This window comes from Stylophora pistillata, chromosome 9 (genome assembly GCF_964205215.1).
Source record: "Stylophora pistillata chromosome 9, jaStyPist1.2, whole genome shotgun sequence".
Lineage (NCBI taxonomy): Eukaryota > Metazoa > Cnidaria > Anthozoa > Scleractinia > Pocilloporidae > Stylophora > Stylophora pistillata.
In genome coordinates this window covers 17,545,841-17,565,200 of record NC_142527.1, presented here as the reverse complement: position 1 = coordinate 17,565,200, position 19,360 = coordinate 17,545,841, and the positions used below count along the sequence as shown (strand labels likewise).

Here is a 19,360-nt window from a genome sequence, read left to right as displayed (position 1 = left end):
AACCACAGAATCATTTGTCGTGGTTTCTGTAGTGTAGTGGTTATCACATCCGCCTAACACACTCAAGGTCGCAGGTTTTAGCCCTGCCAGAAACAATTATTTTTGTTCCTTTCTGTGATTAAAGGATTGACAGACATTGCCAAAGTAACATCTGAACCATCATAAATCCAACTTTTATCACCATCCTCTTTCATGAGAAAAGACAAATTAAAACAGGTCTAACGATGTTTAGTTACTCTAGATCGTTTTATTTATGGTCTTGCAAATATTTCAGATAAACTTTATACAAACTTTGTTGGAATGACACCTTTGCTGCACCATTTACTCGTGAACGGTATTTGTAAGTAAGTAAGTAAGTAAGTAAGACTTTATTTAACGAGGGTAACATGTGACAGTAATGAAACTGATAAACTAATGGCCCTTCGAAGTAACATCTATAAGTTTTATTTCTTTTTTTGATGTCCAACTTACAATTATGCCAGGATTCGCACAAGTGATGTTCACTGCTCCCGACAGAAACCTCAAACGAAATGCAAAAATAGGTCTGCAAAGGGTACACGCGAGTGCGTAGAATCGCAATATGCACACGCATGAAATGAATTTGAAATAATTTCGCAAAAGCAGTCATTCAAGAGTAAATTTGAAATCTCCCTTTTTATTCTCTTTTTATTGACGAGTGGCAGCAGTTAAAACTTAGTAGGTTGCCTTGTTTTTTCTTGAGAATACGAGAAAACAGTATATTAATTTTCTAAAGCTGATGCTCTCCCAATATAGGGTGTCTGCTCACTATACGGCATCCGCAGTTGTTCTTCAAACAGCTTTCACAATGATCAAGCACGTACATGTACATCATAGGGAACGTCCATTATTCTCTAATGAAGGCGGATAGAGCCTACAAAAACAATCCAACGAAAATTCAATTTTTATATCACAAGACAGCAGTTGATGACTATTGATCACTACTGCTCAAGTTTATCTTGACAACTCGAGTTTCTTTATGTTACCCACCAACCATTGTGGAAAATGTGTGTCTGCGCATCAAAATACAACTCATAACATTAATTTACCCTTTGACCCTTGCCATAACGAAAATTGAATTAAATTAGCATACTGCTCAAGTTTATCTTGACATCTTGAGTTTCTTTGTCACCCACCAACCATTGTGGAAAATGTGTGTCTGCCCATCAAAATACAACTCATAACATTAATTTACCCTTTGACCCTTGCCATAACGAAAATTGATTTAAATTAACATAATTACAAGAAATAATGAAAAAGTTTATAATGCAACATATTTTTGTCAAGGTGCAACGACAGATTTGAAGTTATTTTGACTGATTTGTCTTTCCTTCATCTGCCAGAACTGGTAAATAAAAAGAAAAAAGCTTTGTGAACATCATATTCCAAGAAAAAATGGGCCTGTCGGAAAATTCAACCCGTGATCCCTCACACCCAAAGCGAGAGTCATGCCACAAGACCAACAGGCCAGGTATACGAGTAGAAATATAAAACTACTCTGCATCTCGAGTGGTAGTGGATCGTTCGTAAGCAATTGAATAATTTTGTTTTATCTATCTATAAGATAATGTAAACTGACCGCTGCCAAGAGTTTCTGCGCTTAAGTTTCGAGCTTTAGCCTCTCTTTTGTTCTGACGAAAGACTAATGCTCGAAACGTCAGCTTAGAAGTTCTCTACCATGGCCAATTTACATGGTCAGTCGTTCTTTAAACAGGTTTCACAATGATCAAGCACGTACACAACGAACATCCATTATTCTCTAATGATATGGCTTTCGATCCCCACTGCTCGAGTTTATTTTGTCATCTTGAGTTTCTTTATGTTGCTTACCAACCATAGTGGAAATTGTGGTGTCCTTCATCAAAACACAACTCAAAACATTAGTTTACGTTTTAACCATTGCCATAACGAAAATTGAATTAAATTAACATCATTTAAGAGAAGTGTTGCAAAAGTTTATAAAGTAGCACATTTTTGTCAAGGTACGACGACAGATTTGAAGTTATTTTGACTGATTTGTCTTCCCTTCATCTGTCTGAACTGGCAAATGAATGAACAAAAACTCTGTTAACATCATATTTCAAGAAAAAACGGACCTGTCCATAAATTTAACTTGGGATCTCTTGCACCCAAAGCGAGAGTCATGCTACAAGACCAACAGTGCCAGGTATAAGAGTAGAAATTTAAAGCTACTATGCATCTCGTGTGGTAGTGAATTGTTCGTAGGTAAATGGATAATTTCGTTTTCTCAACTGATTAGATAATGTAAATTGGCCGCTGCCAAGAGTTTCTGTGCTTAAACTTCGAGCTTTAGCCTCCCTTTCGCTCTAACGAAGGAGTAATGCTCGAAACGTCAGCTTAGAAATTCTCTACAATGGCTGATTTATATGGTCAACTCAGTTCATAAAACGAATTCATCTTGTTATACGACCCACCAGCGCAGCATCGTAAAACAAAGAAAAAGGAAAAAGATCATAAAAGCTGACACGTATGACATCTATTTATTTCTTAAAATTAACATCCAATTGAGTTCGATAAGTCATACCAGTATGAAGATCTAAAAACCACGTTTCTCTAACCCACCAATCATCTACAAAATTGAATGTTCACGATTACTTCCGTCATCCTCGGTAGTATAGTGGCGAGTATCCCCGCCTGTCACGCGAGAGACCCGGGTTCGATTCCAAGTCAATAAACAGTTTGCATTTTTGTTTTCCGGTAGAGTTTCTTCAAGTGCCTGGTTAAAACACACCCACTAGGAAGATGCTGAAGGACGAGAGAAATGTAAGGAGAAACTGCAGACTCTCCTCTTCTTCTCTTCTCGGGTGCCCCTCTGCTTCCCAACAAAGACAAATGGACACGAAGTTTCGCGAGCAAGTTTCCCTAACTGGGTAAATCAAGCTATAGTGTCAATCTTAAACCGCAGAAAGAGTCAAATTATTTGCAAACATTTTGATGGTGGGGATACACAGCATGAAAATCAAGATTTATGGAGACTTGAATGTTGAGTAAATCTGCGTAAAGTTTTGTACGAAACTTTACGTCAACTTTACGTAAACTTTACGTACTACGTTAGGGTATGTAAAGGAAGCTCTACGCGAAAGTAGCGTAAAGCCAGCGTAAACCTTGCGTATAGTTTTTGAGTCGACTTTACGGTTATTCACACCTAGTGTAAATGAAACGTAAAGTTGTTTATTGTTTAGCCCAAATGGATCGAGCACATAAAACTACAAAATTCTTTGAGACGTAGGAGTTTTAATAGTTAAGCACAAATAATTATTTGTGTGGGCACAATGATGAAACATCCCCAAAACAGTCTAAGCCTAGTTTGATTTAAGAGCTTGCAACAATTTTCAATTCGAAAAATATGGTCTGAACTGGGACTTTGTTATTGCTAAACATAATATCCGGATTTTATTCTAGTCAGGCGAAGCTGACGGAGCAAATATATCAATTTGCCTATTTCTCATATTATGTTTTGTCGCTGGTTCTACATGCAATCTTTTTATCGTTCCCTTTTGCTTTGACAGGAATGATCTTACCTGTGAAAACCAGCCAGGGAAGTTAAATAATAACCTGAAATTTTAATACTTCTAAATACTTTGTGGATATTCTGGACACTTCTCAGTAAGAAGGAACTCTACTGAGCACAGATAAATCCCTTGATGACACATAACACAAGACTCAAATTGGTACTGTAAAATTCCAAATGTTTATTCCATTCAAAGTTTGGTGAAGTACGTTTTAGAGAAAAACACTTAGTAAGAAACTAATAATACAAATATACAAAACTGCAGCTTTACGAAAACGTAAATATGGCATAAATTTGCTTAAAGTTGTATGACCAACTTTACGCTAGTATTTAAAGTTGTTTAAAGGCGATTAAAGATCAATTTACACGGTCGGTACGTAAAGTTGACTTAAAGCTAGCGTAAAGGTGTCGAATCAGCTTTACGCTTGTTTACATCGCCGCTTAATGTGCTATTAAAGATCAGCTTTACACTACCCGCGTAAAGGCATATTAAAGGTCGGTATGTAAATATCTTATTGTATGTCAATAACATTCAATTCCGTCACTAAAACTTGATGAAGACTCTGCAATTGATTCGTTCAAAAGCTTGCGTATGCCCTGCTGGCTATGCCATGCTAATAAGCCACCACAAGGGCGAAACAGCTGTCCATGGCTGCCACTTTACGGGTGATATGGTTGTGCGCATGCGTATGATATGAGCTGTACCAGGGGACTGTAATATAAGTGTGCTTTAGTGTTGTCATTAGTGTTGTTTACTATTTTTTGAGCACACAGGTTACAAATGATCTTATCTCCATAGGCACGCCGTGCGAGAACTGTTTTATAGTTCTCAACAGCTACCACATGTTTAACGTTGAGCTGGCGCACATGTTTCACCTCTTAACTTTGTCTCTTGAATTTCATGATGTCATCGATAAACTGTTTGCGTTTAACGAATTATTTTGTGATATAGTGGACAGACGTGCACCCATCAAAAAGAATACGTGGAAGACCACTCCCTTATGTGACAGATGAGATTAGGCAATTCATGAAAGCAAGAGAAGACTGGAGAAAAATATCACGAAAGACCAACCATCCTTATGCCTGGTCTGCATATAAAAATCTTAAACGCGAGGTTAAATCAGAGTTGCGGAAAGAGAATTTGTGATGGAGCAGATTAAAAACAATAAAAACAACACGAACTCTATCTGGAAAACAATCCGAGGTGCCGAATAATAATAGGCCCATTTCTCTTCTGCCAGTGCTGTCAGAGGTTTGTGAGAGAGCAGCCTTTAATCAATTCACTATCTAGTCTTAAAAGAGCGTTTAACATCAAAGCAAAGTGGGAATAAACAACACCACTCAACCGAGACTACACTGATTCACACCACCGATCAAATACTGCGTGCTATTGACGACAAGTAATTAACTGCGACAGTCCTCCTTGATATGAGCAAGGTCTTTGATAGCTTACACCACGGCACTCTTCTGGCTAAACTCCAGGATGTCGGTGCATCTACAACTACTTTACAGTGGTTCCGGAGTTATTTGTCAGCACGTCACCAAGTTGTACGCATCAACTCTACTCTGTCAGATCGCATGCAAGTAAGAAATGGCGTACCTCAAGGAAGTATACTCGGCCCACTTTTGTTCAGCATTTACGTGAATGACTTGCCGTCAATCCCACAGTTCTGCTCCCCACAATGCTATGTTGATGACACCAACCTTCTGTTAGTCTTTGGCACTCTACGGGGAGAGAGGGATCAGAGATAAAGTAAATCAAGATCTGCTTGAAATACGGAACTGGTGCTTTAATAACCAGCTACTTTTGAACCCAGACAAGACGAAACTAATGATATTTGGACAAAACATTGCAAAGGTGAATGATGATTTTAAACTTTCCCTTTTCGGGAAAGATCTTGTACCTGCAACAACCGCTAAAGACCTCGGTGTAATTATGGATCCAAACTTAACTTTCGGAAATCATATTCTAGAAACAGTTTCTTCCTGCATGTCACGTTTACAGATCAATAAAGTTAAGCACTCTTTTGACAAAGAGTCCTTAATTATTATGATAAACTCACTTGTTTTCAGTAAATTATTTTATTGCTCATGCGTTTGGAGTAATACTTCTAAAACAAATTTTAAAATGTTACAGACAGTCCAGAATTTTGCCTGCCGCATAGTAAGTGGAAGAAGAAAATACGATCAAGTGTCTCCAACTTTAAAGGAACTACGCTGGCTGCCAGTGAAGGAGCATCTTTACTACTGTGATGCCGTAATGTCATTTAAGTGTCTAACTGGTTGTGTTCCTGGATATTTATCTACACAATTCATTAGACGATGTGATGTCACAAATCGTAGAACGCGAAGTTCTCAAATGCTTAACATACCTCGCTTTAGAACAGCAAGTGGCCAAAGGACTTTTTTCTATAGAGCAGTTACTTTATGGAATTCGTTATCTAACGATCTTAAACTTTGTGAATCGGTTAATGTGTTTAAACGCCGCCTAAGGTGTCGCCTCTTAAGTAATCTTAGCACTTCCGCTATTTAAGTCATTGCTCTATTTTAAGTCTGATACATAATTTTTAGCTTAATTGTATAATTAATTTTTACCTTAATTGTATTGCCTCTGAAAATCCTCTTTGGGGAAGTGGTAATAAAGTAGGTATGTATGTATATTGAAGAAGGACTTGACTAACGTACGAAAGTAAGCGTTCCACGTTTGTCCAGAACAGAGGATCTTCTTTCTTCTTTAAGCAATCCTATTGTTCGATTTGTTCTCTCTAGTGTGGTGGTCATCACGTCCAATTCATACTCAGAAGTCTGTATAGGGGTTTTGCACAGCAGCCATGTTGGATGGCAGGAACAATAGATTATTTTACCCATGGGAAATAATTTTCTTTCTTAAGCAAATTATTTTCATTGTTCCTGCCATCCAACATGGCTGCTGTGCAAAACCTCTATTGGCAAAAACATTAATATCTGCAGTAAAACCCAAGAAATTTGAGCACAAAGTGTTGAATTCAGCCTAGTCTGGAAGAGACTAGAGCACCCCATATTCAAAATGGTGAGATGGACAAAGCTGGGCGAGCGTGATGAAGGAAATCATGATCAAATGTCCTCAGCCCTCGATATAAATTACTGAAAAATAAATGTCGATCTCCAGCTCAACGGGGAGGGATTGTCAAGTTTTTCTCTTCTGACAACGATCGGCCGCACAGGGAGCAAGTGATGTAACTTCGGATCCTCGTACCAGAGTCTCTCTCTCAAGTTGTTTGCAAATCTCGCCGATGACTTTTTCCTTTTTCTTTATTTTCATTTTTAGTGAGTTCGTGCTAGTTCCGTAGCTCAATAGGTAAAGCGTGGTGCTGGTAACGCCATGGTCGTGAGTGTATCAATAGGCATTGTTTAGTAGTAGCCTCGTTTGAGTGTTCAAAGTGAAGGGACGGATGTTTGTAATAACGAGGCAGTTGGTTTAACACTTGATGGGAGACACTAAAACGATTCTTTCGCAACTAAACATGGTGTCAGGAGTGAGTGCGGGATAGATAGAAACTGTTCGATAGAAACCTACAATGCCGACGGACGGACAACAGGCAAGTGCAAATGCGAGCGCGACTGAGAGGATTGCACAGCTTAAACCTCCGGGTTCTGTCCTGGTGTACCGGTTCACAAGGGAATTACCATTGTTCTTTCTTTGTTTAGGAGTTATTGGTTAGCTATTGTGTATTGTTTGGTCTTTTGTATTGGATCTTGTGAACCGGTACACGAGGACAGAACCAACCTCCGGCTCAGCTAGACTTTGATGCGACAAACTTGGCTGACAGTTGGAAAAGATGGAAGCAAGAATTAAAATTGTACATGGATCTGGCAATCAACGGCAATCAACGGCTTTATTTAAGCGGGAGTCAAGGAAGAGAAATTTATGACACGATGGCCTTCGAAATTCCTGCGTCGGAAAGAACCTTAACGCAGGTGTTAGAAACGTTCGAAGGGCATTGTAATCCCAGAAAGAATGAAACTGTGGAACGGTTGAAGTTTTTCTCCCGCACCCAGGACCCGGGTGAATCACAAGAGAAGTTCGTTACAGATTTGAAGCTGTTGGCGACGACGTGTAACTTCGGTGATCTTAAAGATTCGTTGGTGAGAGACCGGATCATTTGTGGAATCCAGGACCGGCAACTTCGAGAAGAACTGCTTAAGATCCCAGATCTTGATTTACAAAGATGCCTCAGCATTTGTAGAGCAGCCGAGTTGTCGAAAATACGTACTAAAACTTTGGAAGAGGGCGAAGCAGTAGCCTCATTAAAGGACCAAACGAAGCGCAGCAAGGTGTCAGCTAACAAAAGCCATGACAAGTCTGCTAACAAGAGGCGCGAAAATGACGATCGGAACGCGAGAGATTCCAGTCCTAAAGAATTACTAAGATGCAAATTTTTTGGCGGAAAACATCGGGGCTGCCAATAAAAATTGCCCAGCGTTCCGGAAGAGGTATTCGGCTTGCGGAAGAATGAATCATTTCAGTTCTCAATGCCTTTCTAAAACGAGAGTAAACGTCGTCGAATCAGAGAGTGAAAGCGAGCTCGACGAATACTGCCTCACGCTGCACTCGGTGGATGAAAGTCAAGTAGTTAGGGTTCATGTAGCAAGTGATCTGGAATATGCTAAAAAATTGTTTGCTGCAATTAACGTCGGAAACACACCAGTTAAGTTTCAACTGGATGGTGGCTCGACATGCAATTTGATTCCAGAAAAGTTCCTTAGAACTGAAGTCCAACTGTTTCCCACGCGGAAATTACTCACAATGTACAACAACACAATTATGAATAAATTTGAATATATCAACAAAGTTGAAACGGTAAATTGGCCACCGTTATGATTATAAAAGCTGACGTTTCGAGCGTTAGCCCTTCCTCGGAGCGAATAGGGGAATTGTGGGTTGGGGGTTGCATTTAAAAGCAGAAAAAGGAGCTACGTGATTGGTGGGAACATGGCAACGAGAAAAACACGAATAAATTAGTGGAGTGAAAAGCGTCCGTTGATACCTGTGGGATTTAGACTGCCGGTTTGAAAGACGAGCTTTTGTTCAAGAGTTTTACGGCTTTCCGTGCTACCTAAGTGTAAGGAAAGACCGCAGATTGCCATGTGTTGCTTAGAATGGTTAGGTAAATTAAAATGTCTAGCGACTGGTTTCGATTTACCATTTCAACTTTGTTGATATATTCAGATTATTTCGTTACCCCCACCGACGCAGCCCCAAACAGTTTCTTTAGAAACTATCAGCCTTTATTCACAATTATGAAACCCCTTGGAACGTCCGCTGTAGCAGTATAAAACCCCAAGAATTCTAAATCGTATCAGATCGAATTTGTTGTTGTGGACGATGATCAGTCAACACCAAATTTAGGAAATCCAACGATGCAGCAGATGGATTTGGTCAGGGTGCAACACCAAAATGTTATGACCCTCAATACTGGGGTTAAGCGCGATAATCAGAGTCCCCTTTCGATGGAAGAAGTTTTAAAGGAGTACCCAGATGTGTTTCAAGGCACCGGAAAATTGAAGGGGCGGTACAAGCTGGAAATTGAAGAGAACAATAATTCAACATTTATATAGCGCAAACTACTATATAGATAATCAGTCGCGCTTTACAATCAGTTAAGGTGAGATCGGACGTCAGAATTCATCAGGCGCAATATGCAGCCACTTCAGTCCATGTATTGATCTCACCTTCCCTCCCCAATTCACCGTAGATTAGACACTACACTATTTATCGTCCCTATACGACAAGACTAGAAAGTCTAACCATTTGCAGATATTATTACAAAGACAGCACTTTCTTCTCAGTTATTTAAATACCCTGAGTGTTGGTCCGGCCGGAGTCCAACTCTCGACCTCCCGCACAACAGTCCAGCGCTATACCAATTGAGCTAACCGGGAAGCGGTTAGAATGCTAAGCCAGTGGTCCATCCTCCCAGAAGAGTACCTGTCGCCTTCAAGGGAAAGCTGAAACGAGAGTTGGAATGGTTGCAGAGTCTTGGGATCATAGAAAAAGTCATAGAGCCTACCCCTTGGGTTTGGAGCCTCGTTATCGTGTAAAAACCTAAGGGACAGATTCGTGTTTGCCTGGACCCTAAGGACCTCAACAAAGTCCTTAGGAGGAGCCACTACCCAACCCCGACAGTTGGAGATATTCTACCTGAGCTTACCAGGGCTAAAGTGTTCTCCACTTTGGACGCAAAGAACGGTTTCTGGCAAATTGAACTTGACGATGACAGTTCACGCTTAAAAACGTTCAATTCTTCCTTTGGAAGATTTTGCTGGTGTCGCCTGCCCTTTGGTCTTTGTTCAGCCCCCGAGGAGTTCCAACGAAGGCTTAACCACGCACTTAACGGCCTGACGGGTGTATTAACAATTCATGATGATATCTTGATTTTTGGCGAGGGGTCTACAGTAGAAGAAGCACTGACAGATCATGACAACAATTTCCACTCCTTAGTGCAGAGGTGCCGGGAGCAGAACATTGAGTTGAACCAGGATAAGGTGAATCTGCGACGCAAAGAAGTCCCATTTATGGGTCATGTGATTTCAGAGAGGGGTCTCCAAGCAGATCCCGAAAAAATTAAGGCAGTGTTGGAAATGCCCACGCCAACTGATGTGGCCAGTGTTCGAAGGTTTATTGGATTCACAAATTATCTTAGCAAGTTTTTTCCTCGATTAAGTGATGCATTGGAGCCCTTCCGTAAGCTCTTTTCACCAGATGCAGAATGGTTCTGGACTGACATACATGACAGTACTGTCCGACAAGTGAAGCTGTTGGTCACAAAGGCACCTGTCCTAAAATTTTTCGACTCAACAGAGCCTCCCCTTACAGTGCGATGCATCAGATAAAGGACTGGGTGCCATCCTACTTCAGAAGGGTCAGCCTGTTGCCTATGCGAGCCGTGCGTTAACCGATGCAGAGTCTCGGTACGCCCAGATTGAGAAGGAACTTTTGGCGGTCGTTTACGGTTTGGAAAGGTTTCATACTTACACTTACGGTAGAGAAGTGTTCGTAGAATCAGACCACAAGCCTCTGGAAGTTATTTTCAAGAAGTCACTGCATCGAGCTCCGAAGAGGCTTCAGCGCATGCTCATGCGAGTTCAGTTGTACAACGTCAGCCTTGCCTACAAGAAGGGCTCCACCATATATCTCGCCGACACCCTAAGTCACGCTTATTTACCCTACGATGGAAGCCAGGGTATCGCTTCAGAGGTTGAGAGCATCAACATGACGCAGCACATCCGTTTGAAGCCGAGTACGCTTCAAGAAGTTAAAGACCACACGCAGAAGGATGATGGCCTTCTAGAACTGATTAAAGTCATCAAGGCTGGTTGGCCTGAAACTAAGGGAGAGTTGTCTCATCTGGTGTTGCCCTTCTTTGACGTTCGAGATGAGTTGAGCGTCTGCGATGGTATTGTTATTAGAGGAGAAAGAGTGGTGGTCCCAAAGTCGCTGCGTCGAGACATGTTGTATCGTCTGCATTATGCTCATAGTGGAGTTGTAAGCACCCTTTTGCTCGCTACAGAAAGTGTACACTGGCCAGGAATGAGCGGTAAAATCAAGCAGTTTATTGAAATGTGTGATGTCTGCAGGGCATTTGACCGGAAGCAGCCCAAGGAGACTCTCATTCCTCATGAAGTTCCCGACCAGCCATGGGCGAAAATCGGAGTTCACTTGTTCACATACAGGGGTCGAAACTATCTCATTTGTGTTGACTACTATTCTTCGTTCGGGGAAATCGATTCCCTTCACAAAACTACTTCGGAAGCGGTAGTACAGAAGTTAAAGTCGCACTTTGCAAGGCACGGAATCCCGGAGACGCGTGTATCAGACAACGGTCCTCAGTTTACATCAACTGAATTTAAGGAATTTAGCCGCCAGTGGAACTTTGTGCATGTAACGAGTTCGACAGCTTATCCGCAAAGCAACGGAAAGGTAGAAGCGGCTGTTGACTCAGCTAAAAATGTTATTAGGAAGTCAAGAAAAGCCAGAACAGACCCATATCTCGCTCTCCAAGAATACAGAAACACGCCCAGTCAAGGGTTGGGCACCAGTCCAGTGCAGCGGTTGATGTCAAGGCGCACAAGAGCACAACTACCCATCATTCCTAAGCTTCTCAGGCCAGTTGTCCAGCCCAAGATCCATTAGTAGCTTCTCGCCAAGAAAGAACGACAAGTCCATGCTTATATTAGGGGGGCTAAGGATCTGGGAGCACTTAGAAGTGGAGATACAGTGCGACTCTTGCCGTCTGGAAATTCTAGTAAAGAAGCTGTGAAAGCAAAGGTTGAAAGGCGTGTTGGCACTCGGTCCTTCGAGGTGGCGACCGAAGATGGAGCCAGATATCGTCGAAATCGCCGTCACCTGAGGAAAACAAAGGAGGCCTGCCGAAGTTCAAGACCTGCTTTAGTGGCTGAAGAAGGCGTTGAGCAATCGGATCAACAGTCGATATCCTTACCCGAACACGCACAGACCGGTCATGAGCTCTCCGCGCCGTGTATGTGGACAACCGTACCCGGTTGTCAAGTAGACGCAACCATGGAGCATGCGATGGCATCTCGGCAACCGGAGCCACGTGTTCAGCCTTGTTGGTTGGTTACCTGTGAAAGGCCCAACAACGCGATCAGGCAGAGTTGTTAAGAAGCCAGCTTATTTAAGGGATTATGTTACTGGGATGTAACCAGTGTCGAAGCTTTATACGCTTCACAAACTTTGAACAGTTGAACTCACTTACGTTGTCTGTTAGTTTGTTTTTTTTTTATCCTGTTTCTCTTTGTTTTATTTATTTATTTTTATTTTATAAGGAAAAGGATGTAACAATAGGCATTGTTTAGTAGTAGACTCGTTTGAGTGTTCAAACTTAAGGGACGGACGTTTGTAATAACTAGGCAGTTGGTGTAACACTTGATGGGAGACATTAAACGATTCTTTCGTAACTAAATAGCGAGTTCGACCTTCACATGAACCAAAGAATACTTTTTCCTCCTCTACATATGCTTCTTTTTCAATATATTATTTCCCTTTTATGATATTCCATCACAGTGTACCTCGTCACTTAGATTTAGCTACCAAAATTCTCTTTCTGTATAGATAAACAATACCAAAAGAGGTCGCAGATGTTTTATTCCTCTAACCAAGAGTCTAATGAAAACCGGTGAGAATAAAAGTTGAAGAAAACTTATAATTGAGACTTCTACCAGCCTTTCTGAGCTGCTCATGAGTTCACTAACGTCGTCGGTCTAATCATTAAAAAATTAATCAATTAAGAGCTACTCCCCGGCGGGGAATCGAAACCCGGTCTCCCGCGTGACAGGCACAAATTTACCGGTAGTAAATAATTATGTGCTCAAATTAAGTTTTCTTTTAGCATTTTGGTCTATCTCTGACACAATAGCCTCTCAAAAAGAAAGGTTCTTTTAAAAATAACAGAATAACGATCTTTGGATTGATTTGATAAAATTTGAAACTAGAGTAGATTTTAAACCATAGACACAATTGCAAAACTTCAACTTTCTTTCTGGCAGGGCTCGAACCTGTGTCCTTCCGGGAGAAGGCGAATACGATAACCACTACACTACAGAAACCTTCACTGCAAACCATGAAAAAAATATATGTCATGACCTCCACGAAGCTTTGACAATCAGACTGAAACCTTATTAACAGTGCGAAGTCATAGACTACTACTCCTTCGCAATATGATTTCCCATCTGATCATTATCTAGTGGACTATTTTATTCGACTAAAATTCAAGCATTGAAAATCGGCGATGTCGTCTACGACTATTACCCTAACCTCTAACCCAAGTGCGTGTCCGATGACCGGTAGTTTTGAGAAAACATTAGCTCTCATTAGATCTTCTAATTAATTTTACTTATGTGCATCGTCTCCGTGGCGCAATCGGTCAGCGCGTTCGGCTGTTAACCGAAAGGTTGGTGGTTCAAGCCCACCCGGGGACGATTCATTTTGTGTTCAAAATTCTTAATCCTGGGCAGTACGTTTGATGGTTAATCACCTCGAAGGCGAACAAAAATTACTTGCGCTGGCCCTCAATTTTTTCTCCTTTTTCTTGTCTGACTTTGGTTGTCATGGTAAAATGCATGAAAAGCGTTACACGAATTTATTTTAATAGATCCTGTAGCAGATAAATGGGCTAATCCATTCCACTGTTCCTGCTGTAGTGTTGGCTGTCTACTCACTCAATCCACTTACTCGATTTTTTTCCAAGGTTTTCCCTAGCTAAATTCTAAAAAGTGTCGAAAATACGTCCGTATGCGCAGGTGCGCACAATGCTGGAAAGAACAAAAAAGAAAGCGTAATATTTAATGTATGTTTTTAGTGTAGTGCAAGTGGGCCGGAGACCGAAAATCCCAAGGAGCCCACAGGAGAATATGAACTGAGAGCAATTATTCCCTATACATACCACTCTCTCAATGATAATTTTCTTTAAATCTGATTTTATTGCGCTTTCCTGCCGCGCGCCTATTCGAGGACAACAACTGATTGGTTAGGGGTTCTTTGATTAAAGGTGATGTGTGATGTTTGGCAGCCTGTGGTTTGTTTTATATATGATAACGTGATGATATTATTTGGTCAAGAAGATAAAACACAAACTGAGTAAACGCTACCTTTCAGCGCTACTCTAGAAGCTTAAGTTTTCCTTTCCCAGTACTCCACAAGTTAGAGTGCGTGGAAGATGTTTAATGAGAGGGTTGGGCTGGAAGAACTGCATATCTTGCAATGGCTGATTCAGGTAGATTACCTCACGGGTTATCGATTAAGCGGCAACGACGCAACATAACTGACATAACACATTTTCCAGAATACAGAAACCGAACTGGCTTGATCTTGATGCCTCCTAAATTTTGAAAATCGAGCCGTTGATAGCTGATCTCTATGCTTGCGTAGCTATTTGACCAATTACCTCGACCCCCAACCGAGAGACTGACTCATCTAAAAATAGCGGATGACTGTTTACAAGGTTGCAAGAGCCGCTACGGTTTGAGAGAAAATGAAAACATTGATACTAATCGATGGGTAGCTCGTCTGAGCAACAATAAGGGCATTATTTTTATCGATTTACGAAACTGCGCCCGACAAATTTATAGAGCTTATTGTTTAAATGGTGTATCGAACATAGGAATATTTTGATTTCCTTAGTCGCATTGACTAGCTTCTTGATAAATTCGTTAAGCTTTATGGCTTATTACTTCTATGAATTGGTGGAAAGTTTGGTAGATGACTTTGTTTACATGAACTCCTGCCGTTTGCGCAAATTAAAAACCATCAAAACAATATGAGATGCTAAGCTAGCGAAAGGTACAGTTAGGCACGATTTTTTGTTAATTCATTTATGTGTGCCTCTAAAATAATGAAGGTGAGTACTTGAATGGTGGGGCAAACATATCTAAATTTGTGAGTGGTCCAATGGAGAGATTCTTGCTTTCTGATTTTGCTTTAAAATATTTTCTGTGAATCGAACATTTCTATACAGGTTTTCTCCGTCGCCATTTGAAATTGAACTGATTAATTGAATGTGATTTAAAAGAAATGTTGCAAAATTTAATCGCTAGTCTCAGCTCGAAGACAACAATACGCTTTTAAAAACAACAAAATTGCATTTATCCGCCTTATCAATCCTTAGATAGGTTTAATAAAGAGGAAACATGCGAGCTATAAAAAAAAAGTGTCAGCCTCGGTATCTACTTGGTAAACATTTCTTTTGAAGTTTACATAAGTCATGCATAATCTTCATTTTAAAAGGCAAGATTTTTAAGAAGGCTCGAAAGGGTTTTTTAGACCGCGCGGAGAATGTATTCCAAGATACACGCAAGCAAATTACTCGCGAAAGAAATAAGCGATGGCGCGCGCGATCAGATCCGTGGACGAGTTGTAAACAAACATGGCCGCCACGAGCGTTTCAAAATCGCCGGATACCTCTACTATTTTCAGTGGAAGTGGTTGTTTGAAAAACAAAAATGGAAAGTTTACTTCTCGAAAGCAGATAGGAAAATGTTTAGATCGCAGGACTCTTGCCGAAAGTGGTAACAAAAAGTTTATTTCACGAGCTAAAGGAGGACGGTGAAGTCGACACCCCCATCAGCAAAGTCGAGACGAAAGCGCTCGGTACGTCTTACTTTGTTCCGCATTGAATTACATTTGTTTCGCATTGAGTTTGATTCCTATATCAAATGAAAGAACATTTACAGTTATATGTATAGGTAATCGCATGAGGCCGAGTAAAATTAAGGATTAATATCACGCGTGTTTTCGGAAGTTACTAAAATTGCCAGAGTCGCGCAGCGACGAGGGCAATTTCTGCAACTTCCGAAAACACAAGTGATATTAATCCTTAATTTTACGAGGAACCATGTGATTACTTGTTTATAATATAAGGGGCAAAATGTTCTCTTACCGATCTCGCGCAAAACGGGACGCCATTGTTACAAAACAAACAGAAATTTCTTTACCTTAGCAGCCGTTGCTAAGCGATTTTCAGCCAATCATTTTCAAGTAATTTTGCCCGGGGCAATTATAAAAATTAAGAAAAAATTCCCTCTGTCTTGACCAATCACAATTCAGTAATTTTGCCCCTTATATGATAAGAAAGGAAATGGAGAAGTATAGATGCTGCCATAAAAATGACCATAATTTTCGAGTAAACAAGAGATAAAAAAAACGTGGATGAGACTTTAATTGTAATTCAACCAAAGACGGTAAAATTGAAATAAAATATTTATCTTAAACTTACGAGAAGGATTGTTGATATTTTCCTCGATAAACTGGAAATTACAACTAGGAAGAAGAATGCAAACTCGCATTTGTTGAAAAAAGATTGCAAAATTTTCCTTGTTCTTCATTTAAAACGGAATAATGGAAGTTCAAGGTTATGACAGTAGCAAAGAACGAAAAATAAAAATGAAGCCAAGGCTTGTTCATACCTCTAGTACCTCGAAAATTAGAAGTTCGCGAAATATGTGACCGAAAAATATGATGTATATGAAACCCTGTTATCCGCTACGTTTGACGCTCATGACAATCTGGAAGACGTGAAAGCAAATTCTTATCACTCCAAATTCTTTTCACCCCCCCACCTCAAATTGCACATGAACAATTATATCGGTCAATCATGGTAAATGTGCATCGCCGAATGAGGCCTTCTATCAAGCCAGCTTCTTGGAACAACGACAAGATACCATCCAGACGTTGGATAGAAAGCTTCACCTTTCGACAAACATGGTCCAGAGGCTGACAGGTGCTGGTTTGTCTCATGTTACACTACAATATCTCTGCACCAGAGACTCAACATTAACGGCCTCAATGGAGCACTGGCATTGGCGCCAAATGCAAAATCAACTTATCACTATAAATCGAATATTCCGCAAGAGAATTCTCTCCGGAATACTCTTACATTTCCAACAGTCGGTAAGCAGTCTGAGTCTCAAATGATGACTTATTTTTCAGGAATGTGTAAAATTACAAAACAATATGAATACATCTTAAGGACGAACGCTTTTTTCCTCGTAGAGGGCATTCATCGTTTAATCGCGCGGACACGGACTCGTCCCCGCGAAAATGAGCCTTTAAGTCAGCGGTATCGTTAAAAACGCGTGACCGGGTATAAAAGTGTGAGCTAAAATTGCAAAAACCGGAAATAAAGCTTGCTAAATTAATGAGCTAATATCTCGAAAATTAGTTTGGTGACCTACCCTGATTTTTTGTGCAAAGATAATATTTATCATTACACGTACGTTTGTGAAGAGAATTTTAAAAAAAATTATCTAGTGCAAATGTTTTCGCTCCGACGAAGGGCTAGCGCTTGAAACGTCAGCTTTTGTAATCGTTACGGTGGCCAATTTACCATTTCAACTTTGTTGATATATATAAATTTTGTTACATCTTGTAACAGCATTTTCTCAAATACCTCAAGTTCTACTATACAGTTTTTTTGTATCACGTGTACAGATAGACAATGTGATGACGTTTAAGAAATTTGAAAAAAAAATAGGTCACCAACTTGGTTTTTGAGATAGCATTAAAAAACCGATTTTTAGAGGGTCTTTTAGCACCACTGTTCTGTTGTCATGGCAACAGATAGAGCCTGACGAGCGCCCGTAAAAAATGTACCAAAATAGTTTTATACAGATATCAAAACATCACCCTCTTGATAGGTTTGAAAGTCCTGATATCTTTTATTATTTGGCACTTGCCGTTACTTACGGGTAACCCTTTCGAGCCTCCTTAAGAGAAGAATTAAAAGGATATAGGCAACATATGGAGAATCCGGGTATCGATCCCGGTACCACCTGCATGCGAAGCGGGCGCTCTACCTTTTGAGCTAATTCCCTGATATTTCGCTACTTAAGATTATATAGAGAAATGCATATGGTAGCATGCCCGGCTCCTGCCTCTCCGGAATAGGAGTATCCGGCCCTATTTCTATTTACCTTGCCTAGCATCAATAATTTTTATCTTGACAGATCAGTTTTACTCAGTGAATCTGAGAGGCGTAAAATGATAAAAAATGATTTTTCAGATAGTTTTGGTTTTGCAGACTTAAATTGTCTATTAGCTCAGTTGGCAATGTGGCGAGTGCGACCATCAACAAGAGACCTGGTAGGTCTTTGTCTGCCCAGTCGAATAAAGTCGTCGTTGTGATTTTTCTTGGATTAGAGAGGTTCAAGGTATTCGTTTTCGTTGGATAGACTTTCCTTCTTGTTGTAAATTTGTTGCGCACGACTCGATGGCCTGTGACCGACATCGAATGGTCTCGGTTATATGATGTATGGCTGCGGATAGGCTTTTGTACATTATGCTAGCGTTTTTTCGAGCATTTTAGCGAGGCAAAAGCATTGAGCATTATTCGAGCATTTTAGTGGCATTCTCCCGGAAAATTAATTTTTGCGAGAAAATAAAATAGAAATAATAATTAACTTTTTTTCAGTCCTGCTTTTAATTCACGAAAAAACCAAATACAGCTGAGTGGAGCTGGAGACTGAGGACAAGTCAGCGGTTTTACCTTTCGAGACTCAAAAGGCGGCCATGTTTGCCGCCTGTATACGTTGTCGTTACCTGCAACACTTGTACGTAAGTGTAAACTTTCAAATTAATTTAAAAAAACGTTTGTATAATGAGCATTATCCGAGCATTTTAGTTACTTTTTTGGGGGAGACCGAGTATTTTAGTGGGAAAAATGGAGCATTAAAGTGGAGCATTTTAGTGGGGAAACAAAAGCATAGTGTACAAAAGCCTAGCCGCGGAGTCATTTTTCAGTATGGGTCGGTTTCCTGTAAACTGTTGTCCGCAGGGAATAAAAGCTCGAAATGCTAATCAAAAGTACATCTAGAGTTACAGAGGTAAACCATGCGATGAACTGGTTGCAGAATTATTTGAAATCGGTGAGTGCCCACTTTCCATAGGGATGGTATCAGGATCGATGCCCGTATTCTCCATTTAAAGATTTTAGGTATTTTACAATGGGATATTGCGCTTAGTCACCATTAATGTACCCTACAAATCAGAATCAGCCGAACAATACTGGCCTGACGTAGGGAGTCCAGGCCTCGATCCTAGTACCTCATGGAGGGTGTTCTTTAGCTTTGGATATTAACCATTGCAAGAAGATTTCAATCTCGGCTCCTTGGTGGGGAAAGAAGAAAGTTGAAAGGCACAAAATTACTGCTAACAGAAATGTTGAGCGAGAGTATGCAAGGTCCGTTAGCTCAGTCGGCAGAGCATGGTGCTGATAACGCCAAGGTCATGAGTTCAACCCTCACACGGACCAAAGAGTC

General features: G+C 40.5%; 1 protein-coding gene and 2 non-coding genes across 3 annotated transcripts; all 3 read left to right on the top strand.

Moving 5' to 3' along the window:
- The first annotated feature begins 8,042 nt into the window (after positions 1–8,042).
- Positions 8,043–11,723, top strand: LOC111322322 (retrovirus-related Pol polyprotein from transposon 297). The gene is made up of 3 exons (XM_088734463.1): positions 8,043–8,159; positions 9,641–10,339; positions 10,392–11,723. The coding sequence occupies exons 1-3, from the start codon at positions 8,043–8,045 to the stop codon at positions 11,721–11,723; spliced, it is 2,148 nt and encodes a 715-aa protein (XP_088590589.1).
- Positions 11,724–13,454: 1,731 nt separating this feature from the next.
- Trnan-guu (transfer RNA asparagine (anticodon GUU)) lies at positions 13,455–13,528 on the top strand. Its single transcript has one exon. It is a non-coding gene; the product is annotated as a tRNA-Asn (tRNA).
- A 5,752-nt stretch (positions 13,529–19,280) lies between these two features.
- Trnai-gau (transfer RNA isoleucine (anticodon GAU)) lies at positions 19,281–19,353 on the top strand. The gene has a single exon. It is a non-coding gene; the product is annotated as a tRNA-Ile (tRNA).
- The last annotated feature ends 7 nt before the right edge of the window (positions 19,354–19,360 follow it).

What these genes read in the sequence shown, in the direction of transcription:
- LOC111322322 (XM_088734463.1), top strand. Translation starts at nt 8,043, where the DNA reads ATGAATCATTTCAGTTCTCAATGCCTTTCTAAAACGAGAGTAAACGTC. An exon ending in ACTCGGTGGATGAAAGTCAA is followed by an intron (nt 8,160 to 9,640) that starts GTAGTTAGGGTT and finishes TAAAAACCTAAG; the next exon opens with GGACAGATTCGTGTTTGCCT. An exon ending in ATGACAGTACTGTCCGACAA is followed by an intron (nt 10,340 to 10,391) that starts GTGAAGCTGTTG and finishes TCGACTCAACAG; the next exon opens with AGCCTCCCCTTACAGTGCGA.